Raw genomic sequence first — 20,435 nt, 5'->3', positions numbered from 1 at the left:
ATTGACTAAATAGCAGTTTGTCAAATTTGCTGATTTTCCATGTTTTTTTGTCATATGGTTGCCCTCAGAAAAGCTATTTTGATCAAAGCAGGATCATCAAAAGTTGCTATTGTTTGCTCTCTACACTCTGTATTATACTATACTTTGCTAGAACACAGCAGTACAGCCAGGAACATTCCATGAATTGCTTTTTAGGGTTGGAGACTTGATTCCTGGTCACACCAGGAGTGTCACAGATTAGATTGCTAAGGACAGTTTGCATGTGGTATAGGAATGTCAGGCTCGAATTCTTATTACTGAACTGTTTCTACAGTAGGTTGATTTATATCCTAGCAGTTTTTACCCCAGTAGTTGTTTACGTATACAGGTCCAACTCTGATTTTCTGGCACCTGATGGTCCGGAACCTCTTTTAATCCGGACACATCAGGTGCCGGGGGCAGTTAGGATTTGGGAAGGTTTAGAGGGCAGGGGGAGGGAGGAAGTCGCGCTGCGGGTATGAATAGCGCGATGCTGACACTAGGAGTCCTGCTGCCGTGTGTGGCAGGGGGAGAGAAGTGGCGCTGCTGGCTGACAGAGGGGAGACGGACTGCAGGAGAGAGCCATGGAGGCTAAAATGGGTGCAGGGTGCGTGGGGGAGTTGGGATTTGAGGGGGGACACAGGTGCAGGGTGCAGACTCGTCACAGGTACAGCACAGATAATCCGGCAAAGATGGTAATCCGGCACATTGTTGGAACCGACGGTGCCGGATTAAAGGGGCTGTACTACAAGATCGCCCACCAGCTTTATATTTCCAGGTATAATGTGTCAGAACAAAGAAGCATGAAGCCAGAGGTCAGCTTGTCAGATAAAAATGAGAGCTGCTTCAAAAATTATTATGATTTAAAGAGGAATAGGCCTACACTTGTGTAGTAATTTAAAATAGTAAAGTGGTTTTGACCTCTGAATAGTGTTATATGAAATACATGTAACATAAATAAGATGTTTATTAACCACAAAACTGCTTCTACTGTCTCCTAAACATACTGCATTCACCTCCATGGCCATATTTGCCATAAAGTCCTGGCTAGGATTACGTAAGCATAGCGTTCTGCCCATTTTCTCTACTTTTTTGTTATTCTGTTTAGCAAAGTTGGTCTCCGCTATAGAATTTGACGGCAGATAAGAACCACTTGGCCCATCTAGTCTGCCCCTTTTTTAAACATGTTACCTCAAACCATATTTGATCCTTATTTTTTTGTAAGGATATCAATATGCTTATCCCAAGCATGTTTAAATTGTACTACTGTATTTGCGTCTACCACCTCTGATGGTAGGCTATTCCACTTATCTACTACTCTTTCTGTGAAGTAATTCTTCCTCACATTTCCCCTGAATCTTTCTCCCTCTAGTTTCAGTGCATGTCCTCGTGTTCTGTTGCTCCTCTTCCTGTGAAGAATGTCTCCCACCTGTACCTTGTTGAAACCCTTGATATATTTGAAAGTTTCTGCCTGCTAGTACTTGTAAGAGAGGTTATTAGGCAGTCCTGCCGTCTAGATTCATTTAGAATGCCCTAACGCAGCAGTAACTTTAGAGCTGGGTACCGCCAATGTCTGAAAGCAGTATTACTGTTGCTAATAGGATACTATTCTTTTGTATTTTATTACCTAGTCTTGTTTTTTTTAATTATGTTTTCAATTGTAAAATACATTTTTACAGGTTGACAATCATGAGTGTGCTGAATGAAAAGGAAGTATGTCAATAGTTAAAGTAATGCTTATTATGTTGTACACTTCTTTACTCAGTACTTGGAAAATCTCATTATTATTCAGAAACAGATCACTATAAAGTGTCATCTGAACAGTATAACACATAACTTGCTGACATTTTCTGAATACCAACGCTAGCATCCCAAAGGAGGGAATTCCAACAGTAGTTAGTTAAGCATACTTACCTTAATACTTACCTTTGGCATAATGGCAGTCGGCATTCCAGCTCCACATACTAGATGATGATTTAAACCAGGCATTTCCAACGTTGCCCTCCAGATGTAGTAATAGTTTTAGCATTCTCTAATAGCAAAACTGTGGCAAAGCATGCTGGGATGTGTAGTTTCACAACATTTGGAGGGCCAACGTTGGACATGCCTGATTTAAACGATATGCACGATAATGACCAGTCATAATGACATTTTTGTGCATATTGTTCAGTGTGTACTCACTCTATCCTTAATAATGCGCCCTCCCATGAGTCGTTAGCGACATCCTTTGTTGTATGAACAAATCTGAGTAGATCATCAAGGACCGCATACTCCTGGATGTGGCCACTGACTATAATTTTAGAACCGATGATGTACACAGATCGATTTCATAAATGTTCTTTTGAATCACAGCACCCTAGAGCATCAAAAAAAAAGGTCACAGCATCAACAATTTTTTATTGAGAAATTCAAACAAAAATCTACGTAAGTATAATTAAACGATGTTTGTGTGTGTGTCTAGATATTCCACAACAACTCTCAAATTCTCTAATTAATCATCTTCAAACTTTGCACACTGCCTTCTGTTAAGGGATGATCTAAGCTCGAAGCTGGTTTTAATCGGACGAGCCCTTAAGAGTGCTGTTATAAGGGTCTATGCTATTTCTGTTTATTCATGCATTGTGATACAGTATGTCCTTGGAAAGCTTTTGACTTTCTGAATACAACACAACAAACAGACTCCATTAAATGAAAAAACATTTTCGTTGTCTGAAATTTTTGACAAACTGATATCAAGAAGCAACTCATCGGCAGAGTGGTCTGTGAATTGAACACTGTAAATATTGTTGTGAAATCCATGTGAGATCGATCCCCAGACAGTTATTTTTTTCTCTTGATTGATTGCTTATTCATTGAAGGTTTTCGGGATCTTCTGTTCCTGATGCAGCAGCTCCTGCCCTGCTGTGGTTGGGAAGGGAAGGTGGATAGTTGGAGACTTGCTGTGCCTGCTGCAGCAGCTTTTGCCCTGCTGTGGTTGGGATTGTAGGTGGATAGTTGGAGACCTGCTCTGGATGCTGCATCAGCTTTTGCCCTGCAGTAGTTAGGAATTGCATAAGCATAAACTTTTAGCTGTCCGTCGGACTGGCCTTAAGACTAGTATTAATTAAAGTAACTTGTGTTTATCTGTCATACTTATGTCCAGTTATATAGTGAGGGACAGGATTTGCTACTAACCAGTCCTCTCCAGATTCATTTTCTGGTAAGAGTACCATATTCAGATGTCGTATACTGATTTTAGTTTTTTTTTTTTTGTTTAAAAAACGTTACTGCACTATTGTTTATCTTTTCTTCTATATCTATCTATCTATCTATCTATCTATCTATCTATCTATCTATCTATCTATCTATATATATATATATATATATATATATATTAGATAGATATACAGTATATTACACTGTGGCACTGCATTTACTTTGTGTTGCCTAAATGATGAAATATTTGTGATGCAATTCACCTGCTGTTGTGCTTCTGACATGGGTCTGGTCCAAAATGGAAGTGCTTCCTGAGGTTCATAAACAAATGAGTTGGGAATGTGAAGGGAATATATTTTTGGGCTGTTCTTAAATTGTCCTGTGTGGACATCTCTTCAAATGTTTAACTGTTTATTTTGTTAGCTGAATAACACGTATTTAGAAATAACTTGCCATTTTGATACCCACTCATTTTTCCCTTATCTTAAAGGTAGTTTCATCTTAAAGTTCTCCAAGGCCTGTATAGTATAATAAGAGAGTACAATGGGTTAATATGTTTGGTCCGCAGCTCCGTTTGCTACTTTAGTGCTAAAATCCCCAGTTGACCTGCTTAGAGTAATCTCTTCAGTGTTCCTTATTTCTCAATCCATTTTCTTCTCAAGGCACATAAAATTGTGAAACATTGTGCAGAGAAACATTTTCAGAATGCAGAAGGATTTTTTGGGTATTCCAAATGGGACTAATTATATTGTATTGGCATTCGGTGGCTATCCTTGATTGATTGATTTTGGAGAAGTCCTGTTAATTAGCATGCAAGATTTCATGATGTCATTTCATACTCCTTATTCACTGCCTCATGCTGAATAAAATTGCCAGGAGATGCTTGTATTCTTCAAGCCTTTAGCCATGTCTAACTTTTTTTCAGATTGGTATTGAACTCCGTGTAACTGGATAAGTATTTTTTTACTTCATACATGCATTTTATACATCGACCATATTAGTCACTGTTTGTATGAAGTTTTACAGCAGCAGTAGCTATTTGCCCCTACAAGGTCAGAGGTGAGGAAGGCACTACATTAGCACTCCTCTGTCAGCAATTACATGATAGAGGACTATTCATATCAGCTTACTCTGATGTGTATGTTCAGATGTTTACACAATGCAATCCACCCGATTTTTGTGCATGCATGAATGATATCTGCCATTTATATAATTCAGTGATGTCACCGGGACCGTTGAACATGCAGGCCATTTGACTTAATAGCCAAATTGACCTGCAAGTTCAGTAGACAACAATCATCGGTAATGACTCGTGGGAGTGCGATGTCGAGTGTACACACTTGACAATATACAGTAGTGAACGATATCACTCGGACAGCTCTTTCTGAGCAATAGCTTTCTCTATATCCTCTAGTGTGTATGTGGCTTAAGATCCTGGTCCTTAAAGCTTAAGTTGGACCGCTATTGATAACCATTCCTGCTCACACAGTGGCTTTAAATTCAGTTTAAGTTTATTTATGGTTGCTTTCATGTGTTGTTGAAATACTGTAGTAAGCCCTAAACAGTAAGATGACTGAACTTAATGTTAGTCAGTGTTCAGTTGCCATTTATTACTTTAACCCTTTCAGTGCCTTGTGAATTTCTCAAAATGTGATGTGTAAATATTGGCAAGCAAACATTTGTATTCATCATAATGGCCTGTAATGTTTACCTTTTATATAGGAAGATAATCTTTTTTTACAAAACATTTTTTTATTTTCATTTATATAACAAATGTGAGCAATGCTGGTCTATACACACTGGGCACACGGAGCCTCATGCTTAAGCACAGATCATTCAGTACACATCGATGGCACACGTGCGATGTGTGGTGAGCGATCTGTGTGAACCAGTTTTCTAGTCATATCACCAGTGTTCTTACCAGTTTTTGACTGCATGCAGTCAAAATCTAGTCAGGCGCAGGGCCATCTTAACACATGAGATTACAGGGCAGCTGCCCTAGGGCCCCACAATTGTAAGGGCCTTTGAGCAGGGGTTTGCTGGTGCCTACAGAGTACTGTATCTTGTGGGGCTAATAGATCTGCATTGGTTGTGAATTACACAAAATCAGAGCTGCTGTGAAACATTCTCTACTGTCCTGCAGCCAAACAGTTACTGGCTGTAAGCTGCTAATTGCTGTATGGCTGATAGCAAGTGGAGACTGCAGGAAGTTATGATTTTTTAACTTAAGTTGGGGCCCCAGTGCATTGCTTTGCCTAGGGCCCACAATGCAGTTAAGATGGCCCTGATCAGGCGATGGCAATGCTTGGCACATAGTCATCGCTAGGGGTTATACACACAGAGCAGTCCATGCTTAATTTCTAGAAATAGCCCCGTGTTAGGACTCGGGTCTCTGGTTTTCCCGGCTGTGGCAGCAGTGGGCCAGTGGTGGATGCTGGGAACTGGAATACTGGGGGTTAGAGACAAGGAAGGTTCATATGAGGATCACTGACACTGCAGGCACAGAGTTGACAAGAGTGTATTCTTCAGCCTAGGAGCTGGAGATGCTTGTAGCTTCGACCTGGGAGTCTATGACGGCAGAGTCGACTTGGGAGTCGATTGTCCTGTGCTGCACTTGGGAAGCTGACTCTAAGCTGGATGCTGGAGACGATATAACAGCAGCTTTAGCAAGTGGAATTAACCAGGCAAGGTGGTAGTAACAACAGCAGCAACAGGAGGAGGTTCACTGTAGCAGGTACTCAGGAGCCTTGGAGTCAGTCTCTGGGAAACTCTCAGGAGAATGATGAGTGAGGTTTAGAGTTGACGCCTTTGTCAACTAGGGAGTCTAAGACGGTGATGGCCCTTTAAGACCAATAGCAAACTCTGCTGGGAGATGCTCTATCCCAGTGGTTCTGAACCTCGGTCCTTCGGGACCCCCAATGGTACACGTTTTCCAGGTCACCTCACAGATACACAGGTGCACTAATTACTCACTGGCACATTTTAAAAGATCACAGCTGGAGCTAATTATATCACCTGTGATTCTGTGAAAAGACCTGAAAACCGTGCACTATTGGGGTTCCCTGAGGACCGAGGTTGAGAGCCAATGCTCTATCCTCTTCCCTTGGGATTTGGAGATGGTAACAGTGAGGAAAGTAACCTGGCAGGTGGAGAGAGCCAGGGAGCTTTGGTAACAGTAGGTAGCAGCAGCATAGGGCATAGAAAACCAAAAGTACTCTGGAAAGGAACCTGGAGCCTTGGGATGCTAACTTCTTGATGAACACAGGGATCAGACTAGTTCCTTGATGGCTAACCTTGACACTCCAGATGTTGTTAAACTACACATCCCAGCATGCTCTGCTTCAGTTTTGCTATTTGCCCATGCTAAATCTGATGTAGAGCATGCTGGAATGTGTAGTTCAACAACAGCTGAAGTGTCAAGGTTAGCCATCAACGGACTAGTTGTTCAAGGCCCTGAGCTGTTCTCAAGTGAGTCCTTATATCGCCCTAGGTAGCTGGGGACTGGCTACTGGCCGCAGCAGCAATTAGGTCACAACCAGGAAGTGGGATTACTTGAATATACCTGGATCATGTGACCAGTGCTGAAGTCAGGGAGCCTCACAGGGGCTTAATCAAGGAGGAATGCAGAGCAGCTGCAGCATGGACACGGACAGGCCTGGAACCATGGGAATCGGAAAACAAATGTAAACCAAGTCAGGTTTGTGACACCCTGGAATTGTCTCGTGTGTATGGGCCTTATATGTGTTGATGTTTTATTTTCTACAAAATATGTTTATAATATATAAATATATAAATTCTCATGTTATCAGTGCTGTGTCAATATTTCTATTATACCTGTATGTAACTTGTGGATGAAATTTTATAATTACACAGATTAATTCCTCTAAGGCCGATATCCTATTATCCGTGGTCACTGATTGCAGATAAGCTCTCACATGGTTTTCTAATTGGCCCCGATAAGTAGATGTGTGCCACAGCTTATTGGGGATTTGTTTGGCCTGCCTTAAGGAAGGCAAAGCAAAATCCCTGAAAGTAGCCCCATTTTCAGTGAAAATATACAGACTTCACAACTCAACAGGTCTTTTATTGGGTGATTCAATGAGATAGACACAATAAAAAAATGTTGAAAGAGCGAATACATTTTGTTACTGCGGTTTTGCTGAGGCTAAATGAATACCCCCCACTAAGAGTTGATATATTTGGAATCCTGTTATGACCGATGTCTGTACCACTACATCAACACATACTATAATAATAATATTTTTATATGTGCCTGAAGGCACTGGTTACTTTGTTGTCTGCACTATTATTTAGCTTACTTTTTTGCCATCAGGCCACGTTGCGCTTGCCTGATGTCGCCTGTCTGCCCCCCTACCTGTGGATTGTAAGCTCCTTGGATCTGGGCTAGCTTCCCTCCTGTTATCACAACCCTCTTCTCTAGTTCTCTCACACTTAAATTACAGCTCTCTCCTACTCACAGCTGTCTGTATTGTCATCTCTTCTTATTCATAATCCTTTATCTGTTGTAATGGCAGCCCGCTTCTAGTATTACATGGACAATTCCTTTGCTTCCATATATCTCAGCTGTGCTACGCTGCAAACCACTTATGGTGGCTTATAACAACATTGATTTGTAAATACGACTGTAGGACCTAAATGACTTCTAAAGTGTGTATTTATTTATATGAACTACCGGTTTCTGTTGTTGATCATATATACTTATTCTTTTCATGTACTTTTCAATGCTGAGTATTTGCGTTTGATATCAATGGACAACATTTTATATACACAAAAGATCAGTGTACTGTACTTCAAAATTCTTGGAGCTCTATGAATGATTTTAAAATCTGACTATGCACCTATTTAGAGAACATAATATGTATAAGATTTATTTTTCTTTCATGCCATATTGTGTCGCATATTTATGTTGTGATTGTTAACAAATGCCTTTATGGTCGATTCACTTGTATTTGGGTAAAGTAGCCTTGACAGGTCTTTGCTGTTTCTAACTAACAAGTGCAGTGCAGTAAAACAAGGTTTACTGGTTTAAAAGGTCCACCCAATTTCTTTTGAGCTTTTTAAAATTTTTCAACCTTTGCCTAAATTACCATCAACCTAGACTATTGGAAGGGGAGCATGTGAAATTGTGGTCACATCTTGAAACGTCATTAAAATGAAACCAAAAACGTGTCAACCATTTCCATGATGATCTTTCTGTCTTTTGCATGTCAACGTTTTGACCCTTTCGACCTACTGGATGTTGACCATATGACTGTCTATGTCACTACCCAGACTCTTTCTTTTTTTTTTTTTTTTTACCACACCCCTAACAAATATATATGATCTCTAAATACACAGAATGCAACTTCATTTTTAACCTAATTTGTATTACTGTAGCAAGGATAAGGACTGACAGTTTCTTCAATTACCATTGCAAAGCTGTCCATTTGTCATGTTTGTATTACATAGAAAATATTTAATACTTTCAGAAAATTTTGTGGTAAATTAAGAGTTATGGTAAAATATATTGACAAAATAGGGCCAAAGCATAACAATGATCATCGCCCACTTGTGGTTTCATGTGAAATATACATATATATATTTGTATTTTATTTTATTTTAGTGAACGGTTCTTTGTAAGACTGAATAGAAATGGTTTGCCAAAATCTCCAGAGAAGACCGAAAGATACAGTTCTCTCTTTGTTGTAAGTATTATATGTTTGATGCAATGAAGTCTTTTGACAATGTTGTGTAAGCTTAATATTCTGGTGACTTCCATGTCAGACCCCTTTCAGGATAGCTACTTTGTCACTTTGAAACATCAACTCCATTTAGCTATTTTGGCTGTCGAATGCCTTCTACTTTTCTTTGTATTTCAGTTCATTTCTATACTAATATGCTAATTAATCCTGAATTCCCACCGAAAAAAATCACCCAAATCTATCTTTTCTCACCTAACACGTCCCCTTCTTTTTTTCTTTCATGTGTCAATCTGCCGCTTAATCTTCTCAACTTGGACATCCCACACAGCCTAATACATAGTATTCCCAAAGCAAAGCTCCTCCTCCTCTATTGACCTTAATAGCATCACAGATCATTCTCAGTAACCATTTCTGCTTTTTTGGGGTCTTGTGCTCAGCTAGCAGCACACATACATTCCCTTTCACTGTCTTGTAACCTCATTTTAATATTATTATTTTCCTTTTTGACTTTTCTGAGCTTCTGCTAATTGCCTAACCTTCATCCTTCCATCCCAAATACAGTATGTATAAGTTACATAGTAAGACTGATCTTGTCTGCTCGTTTCACATTAAATGACCACCCTACATGTCAGTACATTGGAGTTCCATGGTAGGTCATGAAATACAGTTTGTCGGCTCAAAGAACCGTGAAAAACCCCATGTTGACCTTTTGACTGTCGACCTAATGACCCTGTCGACCTAGACACATGTCGACCTTCCTGCACGTTGACCTTCCTGCACGTCGACCTAGACACATGTCAACCTAAACGCTTGTCGACCTAATGGTGTCGACCTAATGACTGTCTAACAACTTGCTGGTGACCCAATGACCATATCCCTGTCTCCAATGTGTGCTTTGTCTGCTTTAGTAATCATCTCTTTCCTGTCTCCAAGATGTTTTTCCTGTTTGCAATCTCCACATATGAAATCCCTACCCTACTAACCAGATACCTCACAATACCTACTGCACATCAGCCTGTGTGCTATTAGCTAATAAAATAAAAGTGAAAGACAATGGTAAAGTCCTTCGGTACTACCACTGGTATTCTACCACTACCAAGTCCAGCCTCTGTAACCTTTTGCAATAGTACCTGTTCTTGCAAATTATTCCTCATTTTAAGGTTTTAAGACTAGAGATTCTTCTGACAGTACATGTGCATGTGTATAAAAGACTTTATATTCGGTATCATTTGAAACTTTTGTTCTGGATGCCTACATGGATTAGATGAAAGGTAAAATACACCTGTAAGCAGTGGACAGTAGACTTTTTGTTGAGAGGGGACAGCCAGGGGTTTGCATACCACCACGCAGACTTTCAGGTCTTGCAGCCCCAGCTACCACTGGCCAGCTGCACAAGCTGAGGCTTACTCAGCTGTCCATCTGCAGAGAAAATCATGATTTGGTGGCAATGTTGGATCTTAATTTGTGACGTCAGTCACAGTTCTGGGGTTTTGGCTACATGTAGGAGGTGTCTCTTCAGCTGAGATGGCTCCTGCATGCCCCTCCTATGGATTGGACAGAAATTCAAGTCCTTGCACAATTAACCTTCCGTCCATCTTTGAATCGAGTCATTAAAGCCAATAACTATAATGAAAAAGCTCAGGGCATGCCTAACACAGAACATTTAGGTAGTTAGAAATGAATACAATTAGTAATAAGACTCGCTACAATCACAGGTGCTATTAAAACCAGAGCACAGTATTAGTAATTGAAATCATTGGATTGCAACTTGGTATTATATGGCTGGTATTAACAAATTACAGGTTGAGTATCCCTTATCCAAAATGCTCGGGACCAGAAGCATTTTGGATATTTCAATTAGGTATCTTTAGGTATCTTGCATTTATGTTGTATAAACACAAGCACATGAAATACACACAAATATATATTTTATTTGTGCACGAAACAAGGTTTCAAAACCTGAAACAAAGTTTGTGTACTATCTCAGATTTTGAATTTGAATCACTTCCTTGCACATATTTAGTGCCAGTTACATATGTCCCCAGTAGTGCCAGTTACAGATGTCCCTAGTAGTGCTTTAAGCAAAAAAAAAAGTACATTCGGGAATGCATGGTATTTGGAATCATTTGGTTAACGGATAATTGGATAAGGGATACTCAACATGTAGTTATGGTTTTTTGCTCGTTTTTTTTTTTTTTTAAAGTTCTAAAAGCAAATCTCTAGCTGTATTACATGTAACATGGATCACCTAGATAAATATGTCCATATATAAAAGTATTTTTACCAGTGCATATATGTGAAATAAAAAGCAGAACTCAAAAATGTTAAGCTGTTAAGTGGTATAAATAATGAAATCTAAAAACTGAAAATATACAGACCCTGTCTTGATTTTTTTGTTAATTCTGTTTAGCTCCGGTGAGTAACACTTTCCATCAGAAAGTTTATTTTCTCAATCTATCATATTTAAATTGTATTGTGTGAGTTATTTTACACCATGCACTTTTGTGGTGGTAGGTAAGCTATTAATGGCTATTTATGTTCTAATATATCCTAAATTTACCCAAGACAAATTTATTTTATACTAACCGATTGTTGTGTGGGGGATTTGTAGATATGGAATTTGAGAAATCTGAACGCTTGTAAGGCATACAGTATACTGTTATTTGTTTTAATATATTTTGATGCAATACATTTGTACCAGCTGAACGAATAATTTAACCTTTTGACCCATGGTCCAATTAGATGGGCATTCTTTAAAAAAAAATATGTATTGTGATGATGGTTTCCTTTCAAATCCCACTGTCCATTTAAATGTAAAGAAATACTGTGAAAATTATTTGACAGATTTAGCATATTAAAATATCAATTTAGCATAAACTGCAATGTTTTAGTGTACAAGCTACAATGTTTTATGTACTAACAATGAAAATGACCTACAGTTTATTAAAGATATGTGTTCTAATATAAGGTGTATTTATTGTAGGACTTGAGCTCAAGTGACCTTCGGAAAGACATTTTCATCACCGTACACATAATCAGAATAGGTAATCAATTTATGTTTTTGATGTTACTGTTACCATTGAAATGTTATTAAATCTATTGTTTTTAACTTTTTTTTTTAAATGTAACTAAAAAGCTATGAATACATTAATTGCAGTCATTTTCACACATATATAAATGGTTTGTTTAAAGCATACAGGGTGCAGCATTTACTCGGTCATAGAAACATTGGAAGATTCCCCCAAATTCTAGCAAAATTGTTCTGTACTGTTTCTGACAGATTTTGGGTGATGTAATTCTGCAGAGGGCTCGGCAGACCCCATTTGGTTAGAGTGTATAGGTTTGTTCCCGTTTTGTGAGACTGTTCTATCCCTTCCTGCATCAATCCTGGTTTATGCAGTCTCTTCTGACCCTTCATTCTGGCTTCTACATTTGTACCCTGGCCCCTTGGTGGCATACAAAAAAAACATTGTTGCTCAAATTCTTCAATAGTGTGTAGACTGTAATTCCAAGTGGAACAAGTGGAAGTATAGCCTAAATCAGTCTGATTTGACCCCATTCCAACATCATAGTGACCACAATATCGCTTATTTCCCCCCTTCTGAGCCATATTGTTTAAAATATCTCTTCATGTGTATGCTGGATATTGGCATACATGTGCACTCCTGCAGGTCGTTAATTGATGCCCTCCATTGTCCTGCCTGAACAAGCAACAGAAAGCATTATGAAAGAGGCCATTGCTCCCTTCCTCCTGCATCGACAAGTGTGTAGTACATGCAATAATACATTAGATACAGTAAGACAGAAATCATTACCTTTCCTTGGAAATCTGATAAAATATGCCAAATTTAGGGTATATTGCAAGCATATGCACAATATCTGAACATTGACATGAGTGAAATACCATGAAAGACCAAATGAAAGAAAGGGGTTGTCTGGCACTCACCCGCTGAGGGGATCACCTAGCAAAATGTGGATTTAGTTTTTGTTTTAAGCTTTAAAAGTTATTTATATATATTAAAAAAAAGATCAGCCTTACTTGCATGCATAATCAAGTATGTTAGAAAATGAGAAATGTGACCTTTATTCTTATTTGTATTCAAGGTCGAATGGGAGCTGGCGAGAAAAAGAATTCTTCAAATGTGCAATATCGACGACCTTTTGGTTGTGCAGCTCTCAGCATAGCTGATCTCCTAACTGGAGAGTCAAAGGATGACCTCATATTAAAAGTATATATGTAAGAAATCTTTTTTCCTTTGAAGTATGAATAAAAAAAAAGATAGCATGCACTACTCTGGAACAGTGTAAAAGGGGGTATTCAATCTCCCGCCGCTATTCCTGATGGGGAAATAGCGGCGGGGCCCTATTAAATGCTGTCTTCCCCGACAGCATTGAACAGGGATCTCTGGCAGAACGGACCCCGACTTTAGAAGCAGTCAGGCCCATTCTGCCGAGAACGGGCGTGGGTTGTCAAGCTCCCTGCCGCATCTCGACAATCCACGGCTGTATCTTGCGGCCACGCCCCCTATTCGGCTTTCAGCAGGCGGGACATTGAATCCCGCCTGCAGATTGCCAGCCAAGAACAGGACAGGGTCACGGCTGTTGTGCCAGGCCCACAATCGTGACACTGGATTGAATATCCCCTCCTATCACAGACCCACAAATATATTGTAGCTGGCTGTCATTATAAACTGTTGAATCCTTTTATGTGTGTGATTATGTAGAGTTGCTTCACTGTTTTCATCACTATCTATTTTTATAAGCATTTTCTTATCTACAGTAAATAGTTCATTTTTTTTTATGAATGTTAACCTCTTAAAAGAGCAATTTACACATTTACTAGCTACAAAATATCCATTTATATGTTTACCTTTCAAAGAGTTCAGTGTCAGACTTGGTGTGTCCAAAAGTAAGTAAATAATTCATTGCTTACTTGCACTTAAATGAATGTCTCCCTGTAGCGGTGTATGTCGGGGCAGGTACGGAGACACTGGTCCCAGCGGCATCAGGTCTGATTGTGCGGTTGCGATTGGAGCTCTCAAACTGGCCTTCCCACTGTCAACCGATTAGAATAGAAGTGGGATTGGCATTACTAGATGCTCAGTGCAATCAACGTGCTGAGTGAAGCCGTGAATCTGAGCAGCAATGAGTAATATTCACAGCCCAGATGAAAACTGCTATGCCCAGATCTAATGTTCGAAGTGGCTGTATGCCATACCGTTGTATTCCACCCCATTTTGAGCACTGTGAAATAGGGCATGTAATGCCCATGTATAGACACCATACAGTAGCTACTTAGTGACTTTCTCATGAAAGAGGGAACTCCCCTCTCTTAAAAGTGGGTATCGCCATATGTACATTTCAAGATGACATTTCTCCAAGTTGTTAATTTGTTTGTACATTTTTTGTAAATTTTACCTTGTATGGTGACATACTGTATTTTCCCCTAACAGTAGTTTTTGCAATTATTTGTTTAATGAATCACTCTTAAATTTGGTGGAATTTCACTTGTTAGAGCTGCAAACAGCTCTCAATAGGTGAACCTTAATTATGGACAGGTTGTACATATGTAATGCTGTTCTGTACTATAATCTGGTAAGCCACTGGAGTCAACAATGTAAAGAAAAGTCTATATTTTGTTGTCTAGGTGCAACACTGAAAGTGATTGGTATCAAATTCATGAAAATATCATCAAGAAAATGAATGCTCGATATAACCTGACAGGCTCCAATACAGGTGAGTGATACAATTCCCTATTAAATAGTTATGATTTGAAAAAAAGGTACTTGTGTATTATCACGGCGCCTGATTTTACTATGTACGCAAATGTAGTGAAATCGCATGCCATTATTCAATGGCATGCGATACGATGAGATGCGATTTTACCTGTTATAATGGCTTTTAATGTACTATACCATTAAATGACATATAATATAATTTATTTACGCACCCCCCCAGTATCCACGTCATCCCGAAGCGTGGCGTGCGGCGGGGGAATGCGTCCTGTCTGAACTTTTCATACCCCCACTATCCACCTCGGCTTGGAGTTGATTTTATATAGTGTAGCGAGCCACCGAGCCCGAAGCGTGGTGAGCAGACGCATATTGTGTTACATGTATTACGCGTCCCCTCGCCACACTTCGGGCTCGGTGGCTCGCTGCGCTGGCCACACTATATAAATTCAACTCCACGCTGACGTGGATAGTGGGGGCATTCCACCGGCCCTCGCTGGGCTCGCTGTGCTTGCCACGCTTTGATAGTGGGGGGCCTAAATAAATGACATTATATGTTTAATTGTATAGCACATTAAATGCCATTATTATATGTCCAATCGGAACCGATATCAGATCGCATCGCATGCCATACAATAATGGCATGCTATGCGATTTTCTATCTGACCCGATTTTTGTAATGTATTCACGGACAGAAAGCAGTGAATACATTACATAGGAAAATTGCATCGCATACCATACTATAATGGCATGCAATGCGATTTCACTACCCTGAATAGCCCACTACCCAAATGTCGTAGTGGGCGCCGTGATAATACACAAGTACCGAAAAAAAATTAGTAATATTTTTAGAAGCTTTGGATATTAAGTGGAAGATTCAATAAGCTGCAAAAATAGGTCATGCTACCACAGGTAATATCCGAGAACACAACTTTTTGATATTCTAGATTTCAATAGAAAACTGTGAGAAAACTTGTTTTTTATGTAAACATTGTCATTGAATAGTTCTCTATTTAAACATGATTAAATAATCTTATATGGCCAGTAAAGCCCTCTCATTTTCGCTAAAATTCAGAGAAATGTGTTTCATGCTGTGTCTCAAAAGTTGTTATTTTGATGGGAAATGGGTTGTAGGTGCAATTTTTTCCCAAGATTCTACAAACATGTATATAACTTAAACGTCACAATAATACTGTAAGTGTGCACTTTGAAATACACTTGCTGATATAATATTTTGTACATCTGGACTTTTCCTGGCACAGTGGACAACAGTTTATTTCTTTCTGCTTTGCCCCACTCTCTTCCCCTCCCCTTCTAGCAGTTATGTAGCGGTTTCAGGTTTCCGATATAACTGGTGATTTTTGCTTCCCAAATTTCATGCAAATGGTATACTAGGGCATGACAAATTACAAGAGTGAAACATTTTCAAATTGCAAGAGGGTGAGAAACTTTATTTCCTCTTCTGAGCACTATTACACTGATCTCTGGGTTCAAATATCAACTGGTGCAATTCTTCAAAGGTGGCACAAGGCTCTTGTGGTGGGCTGTGATGCTACAAATGGGACCTATGGACACTGGTGCATGGGGGATTATTCTAATAACACTGGGTCCCTATTATAAAAATATCTGCTAAAAATGCCAACAGCTCTGTGAGAGATGCACAAAATATTGGCTAAAAATGCCTGTGTGGCTCACATTTGATATATGAATTAAAATAAAAAAAATTGCGTAAAAGATGATTATGGGCAGTATTCAATGCTCCCGATTCACCGTTTTTTTATCGGCAAATCTATCTTTTCTATCTCTGCGGTGAACCTCTTTCACTGAAAATCTGATTCACCCTATTCGATGTTCACTGGATGCTGAAAGTGAACAGTGCATGCTGGCCAGTTCTCCGTTTCATGCTCACTGTAATTTATGGGTGTATTTCAATGGGGTTTTCACTGAGAGTGTATTGAATGCTAGGATGAACTGCTTTCAGCATGATTTTCGCCATGATTCACCGTTTTGCATTCAACATCTTTTTCAGGTGAACTGGAATGTGTTCTTTTAAAATAAAGGGTTTTTTTTGGTGTCAAAAAATCTGTAATTTTATTTTGTGCAGGGGGCATGGTATTTGGATTCATGTGCCGCATATACATTTTTTTTTTTTTTACACATGGGGTCGGGGAGCCGCTCATTAGATATTCACTGTGCACTGGTCCCGCTCATTACATATGCACGAGCGGGACCAGCGCAGCTCTCCTTAACCGCATCCCCTGCCAGCTCTATTCTGTTGGCTGTGTCCCTGGGAGCCCTACTTCTCCCTGACACTGTCCGGCGCAAGCAGGGAGGCTTCCATCTCCCTGCCTTCCGCCATCCTGTGGCATTCGCCGCGGGGGATAAAAATCACTGTCAGGGGCAGCGAGCCCCTGCGGCGTTGAATAGAGTGAGAGGGAGGGCTGGCAGTAAATTCTCCAGCCCTCCGGAACCCGGCAATTGTGAAACGAATCCTGTTTAGGATTTAGGCCAGGGCTGGGCAACACCGGCCCTCCAGATGTTAGTGAACTACACATCCCAGGATGCTTTGCATTTGTTTTGCTATGTGGCCATGCTGAAACTGATGCAAGGCATGCTGGGATGTGTAGTTCACTAACATCTGGAGGGCCGGTGTTGCCCATCCCTGATTTAGGCGATATTTCTCATTGAATACCTGCCTATGGGGGAAATTTAATAGGATGAGAGAAAGTGAGATATTTGGTAAGAAAACTCCAGGTTTTTTTTTTTTTTTTTTTTTTTTTTTTTGTATGCGGCAATCATTTACACTGCAAAGCCAGTTTGATTTTGCAGTATAAAGGATCGCCGCTTTAAAAAAAAAAAACCTGGCGATTTTCTTACCAAATCTCTCACTTTCTGAATGTCTCATCCTATTAAATTTCACCTAAAAGGTAAACCTTACAGGTCATTATGACGAATAAAAATGTTTGCTTGTCAATTTTCACACCAGTTTTGACAAATTCACTTGGCACTCAAATGTTAAAAGCTTTTAAGGGATTTAGCAAAATAGTGCTATATTGTTATGATAGTGAATATTATTATAAGTACACAACTTTCTATATGAACAAATATCCAACAATAAAAGTGAATCTTTTCTTTGTTTCTGGTTGGAAGATGTCTGTGTTTTTGCAGGCTTCTTTCCTCTAAGTATACTTGTAAACTCAGTTGTTATGTCCTAATATACTTGTTTTATTGTCAGAACAAGAAGGTGCTTAAAAGAATAAACCCTCAAGGTTATTGCTTACATGACTGTTGAGGGTATGGAGAAATCAAGACCTATCAGTAGTTATAGGCTGTCTGGAGTTCTGGCTATCTCTGCCGTCTATGCATTTTGCGACCTGCCTGTACTATCCATAACAACATTTATTTAATCTCTTTATGCACTCATATGACACCAGTTCATATGTGATGGGTTCTGCAGTGTAGTACATATAGTCTAAACATTGATTGTGGTATTACAGCATAAACAAGTTGCTTATTGTGGCATATATCTTTTCTTAATACTGAAAACCTTATACATGTGCTGTTTAACGCATTGCCAAGAGACAGAACACAATGTTGGAAGCCAAAATGTCAACACCACAATGTGGTCAGCATGTACAAAATGTCAACACTCTGCACAATGCCGACATTAGGGTTTGTCTGTGGGAGAGGAGGGGATAGTTATTAGGGGGGTGGTTAGAATAGGGGAGTTACTCACCCCGTTGGATACCAGAAGTAGACATCTCTTGACCTGAGATAAGTTTACATTTCTGCAGTGTTGACTTGTTCAATGTTGACACTGACCATGTCAACATTCTGATGTGAATGTCACCAAAATATACCCAACCTGCTGTCTGCATGTGTGATCATTTTTAAATATGTATGGAGTCATGGCGTAAGGTGTAGTGCTCTAGGTTTCCTTGACTTGCACAAAAGATTTGGGTTAGTCATCAACCATTGATAATTGACAATTATCGATGACCTGATTTGTGGTGATATCTAGTTTTTTCACTAATGAGAGGCCCTGACCATAGGCCTTTCATATTTCAACATTAGTGCATACATTACTTGAGGTGTAGGGGTTCTTTTAACTAGAGATGTGCACCGGCCACTTTTCGGGTTTTGGGTTTTGGGTTTTGGGTTCTGATTACCTTGAGGTTTTGGGTTCTAATGGGTTTTGCCAAAACACCTCCTAAGTGTTTTGTGTTTGGATTTCTTGGGTTTTGGGTTCTGATTTTTTTGTTAAAAAAGCATAAAAACTGCTAAAATCGCAGAATTTGTATTTTTTTTTTGCTCCTACGCTATATTAACCTCAATAACACTAATTTCCACTCATTTACAGTCTATTCTGAACAGCTCACACCTTACAATATTGTTTTTAGGGCCAAAGGTTGCACCGAGGTAGCTGGATATCTATGATAAGCCACACAAGTGTGCGGCACAAACACTAGACTGATATGGCACACTTAGCATACCCTCTAGGCTGATACTGCACACCTAGAATTACCCCTGGACTGATATGGCACAGGTAGCATCACCCCTGGACTGATACGGCACATTTAGCATCACCCCTGGACTGATATGGCACACTTAGCATCCCCCCAAGTCTGATATGGCACACCTAGCATCACCCCTGGACTGATATGGCACAGGTAGCATCACTCCTGGACTGATACGGCACATTTAGCATCACCCCTGGACTGATATGGCACGCTTAGCATCACCCCTGGACTAATACAGCACACTTGGCAGCACCCCATGAATTATACGGCAGACTTGGCTTACCCCAGGAATTATACGGCACAGATGGTGGCACCCCTGACCTGATACAGCACACATGGAATTATACGGCACAGATGGCGGCACCCCTGGACTGTTACGGCACACATGGCGGCAGGCATGGAATTATACGGCAGACAAATTCCTGCAGTAAAAATAAAAATGTGTATTCTTTTAATTATAAAAAAGAGCAGCACACCTTACTTAGCAACACCCCATGAATTATACAGAACTCTTGGCTCACCCCTGGACTACAGCGCATTTAACAGCCCTTGCAGTAAAAAAAAAAAAACACCTTAATTTTATTTTCATTAAAAAAAAGGGCAGCTCCCCTGGTCTGATATGGGACACCCCTGGAATTATACGGCACACATGCGGGCACCCCAGGACTGATACAGGGCACATGGGGGCACCCATGGAATTATATGGCACACATGCGGGCACCCCTGGACTGATACAGCACACATGTGGCCACCCCTGGACAAATACAGCACACATGTGGGCACCCCTGGATTGATACAGGACACTGGGCAAAGCAGCTGGACTGATATGGCACACTTAAGTTAACACCCCTTGCAGATTTAAAAAAAAAAAAAACCTTTTTTTATTTCAATTAAAAATTTAAAACAATATCTCTTAGCTGCTATTATTACCAAAGTTGAATTATTTATCTCTCCTCTGTTTCATACAGTGTGTTATTAGCATTGCCTAATTCAGGGGTCTTCAACCCATGGCCCGCGGGCCACGAGTGGCCCGCCGAGTAGTTTTAGGTGGCCCGCCAGTGAATTGCGGTTTTTTAAATTAAATGCCATGCTGATTTAAAAAAAATATATCCTTCCGCACGCTGTCCCATTAGCAGTGGGACGCGGCGGAGGTGAATGTGCTGGCTGGGGCGGGTGGGACTGTGGGCGAACATGTGCATTGTGTACTTCCTGAAGCCACGCACCCGTCCCGCCCATGTCCTTTCAAACAGCCGGGAGAGTGAGTGTGA

At 40.0% G+C, this 20,435-nt stretch overlaps 1 protein-coding gene across 2 annotated transcripts in view; it reads left to right on the top strand.

Annotated features, from left to right (window-relative positions):
• Positions 1–20,435, top strand: part of DOCK4 (dedicator of cytokinesis 4) — a 357,536-nt gene that overhangs the window by 151,699 nt on the left and 185,402 nt on the right. For both annotated transcript variants that reach the window (XM_083182741.1, XM_083182740.1), the window contains exons 9-12: positions 8,837–8,918; positions 11,899–11,959; positions 13,020–13,152; positions 14,563–14,651. In XM_083182741.1, coding sequence (XP_083038867.1) covers positions 8,837–8,918; positions 11,899–11,959; positions 13,020–13,152; positions 14,563–14,651 — 365 coding nt within the window. The remainder of the gene's footprint in view (positions 1–8,836; positions 8,919–11,898; positions 11,960–13,019; positions 13,153–14,562; positions 14,652–20,435) is intronic.

This window comes from Crinia signifera, chromosome 4, assembly GCF_055691185.1.
Source record: "Crinia signifera chromosome 4, ASM5569118v1, whole genome shotgun sequence".
Taxonomy (NCBI): Eukaryota; Metazoa; Chordata; class Amphibia; order Anura; family Myobatrachidae; genus Crinia; species Crinia signifera.
The sequence above is the reverse complement of the archived record's forward strand: the minus strand, read 5'-3'. Positions and strand labels throughout refer to the sequence as shown.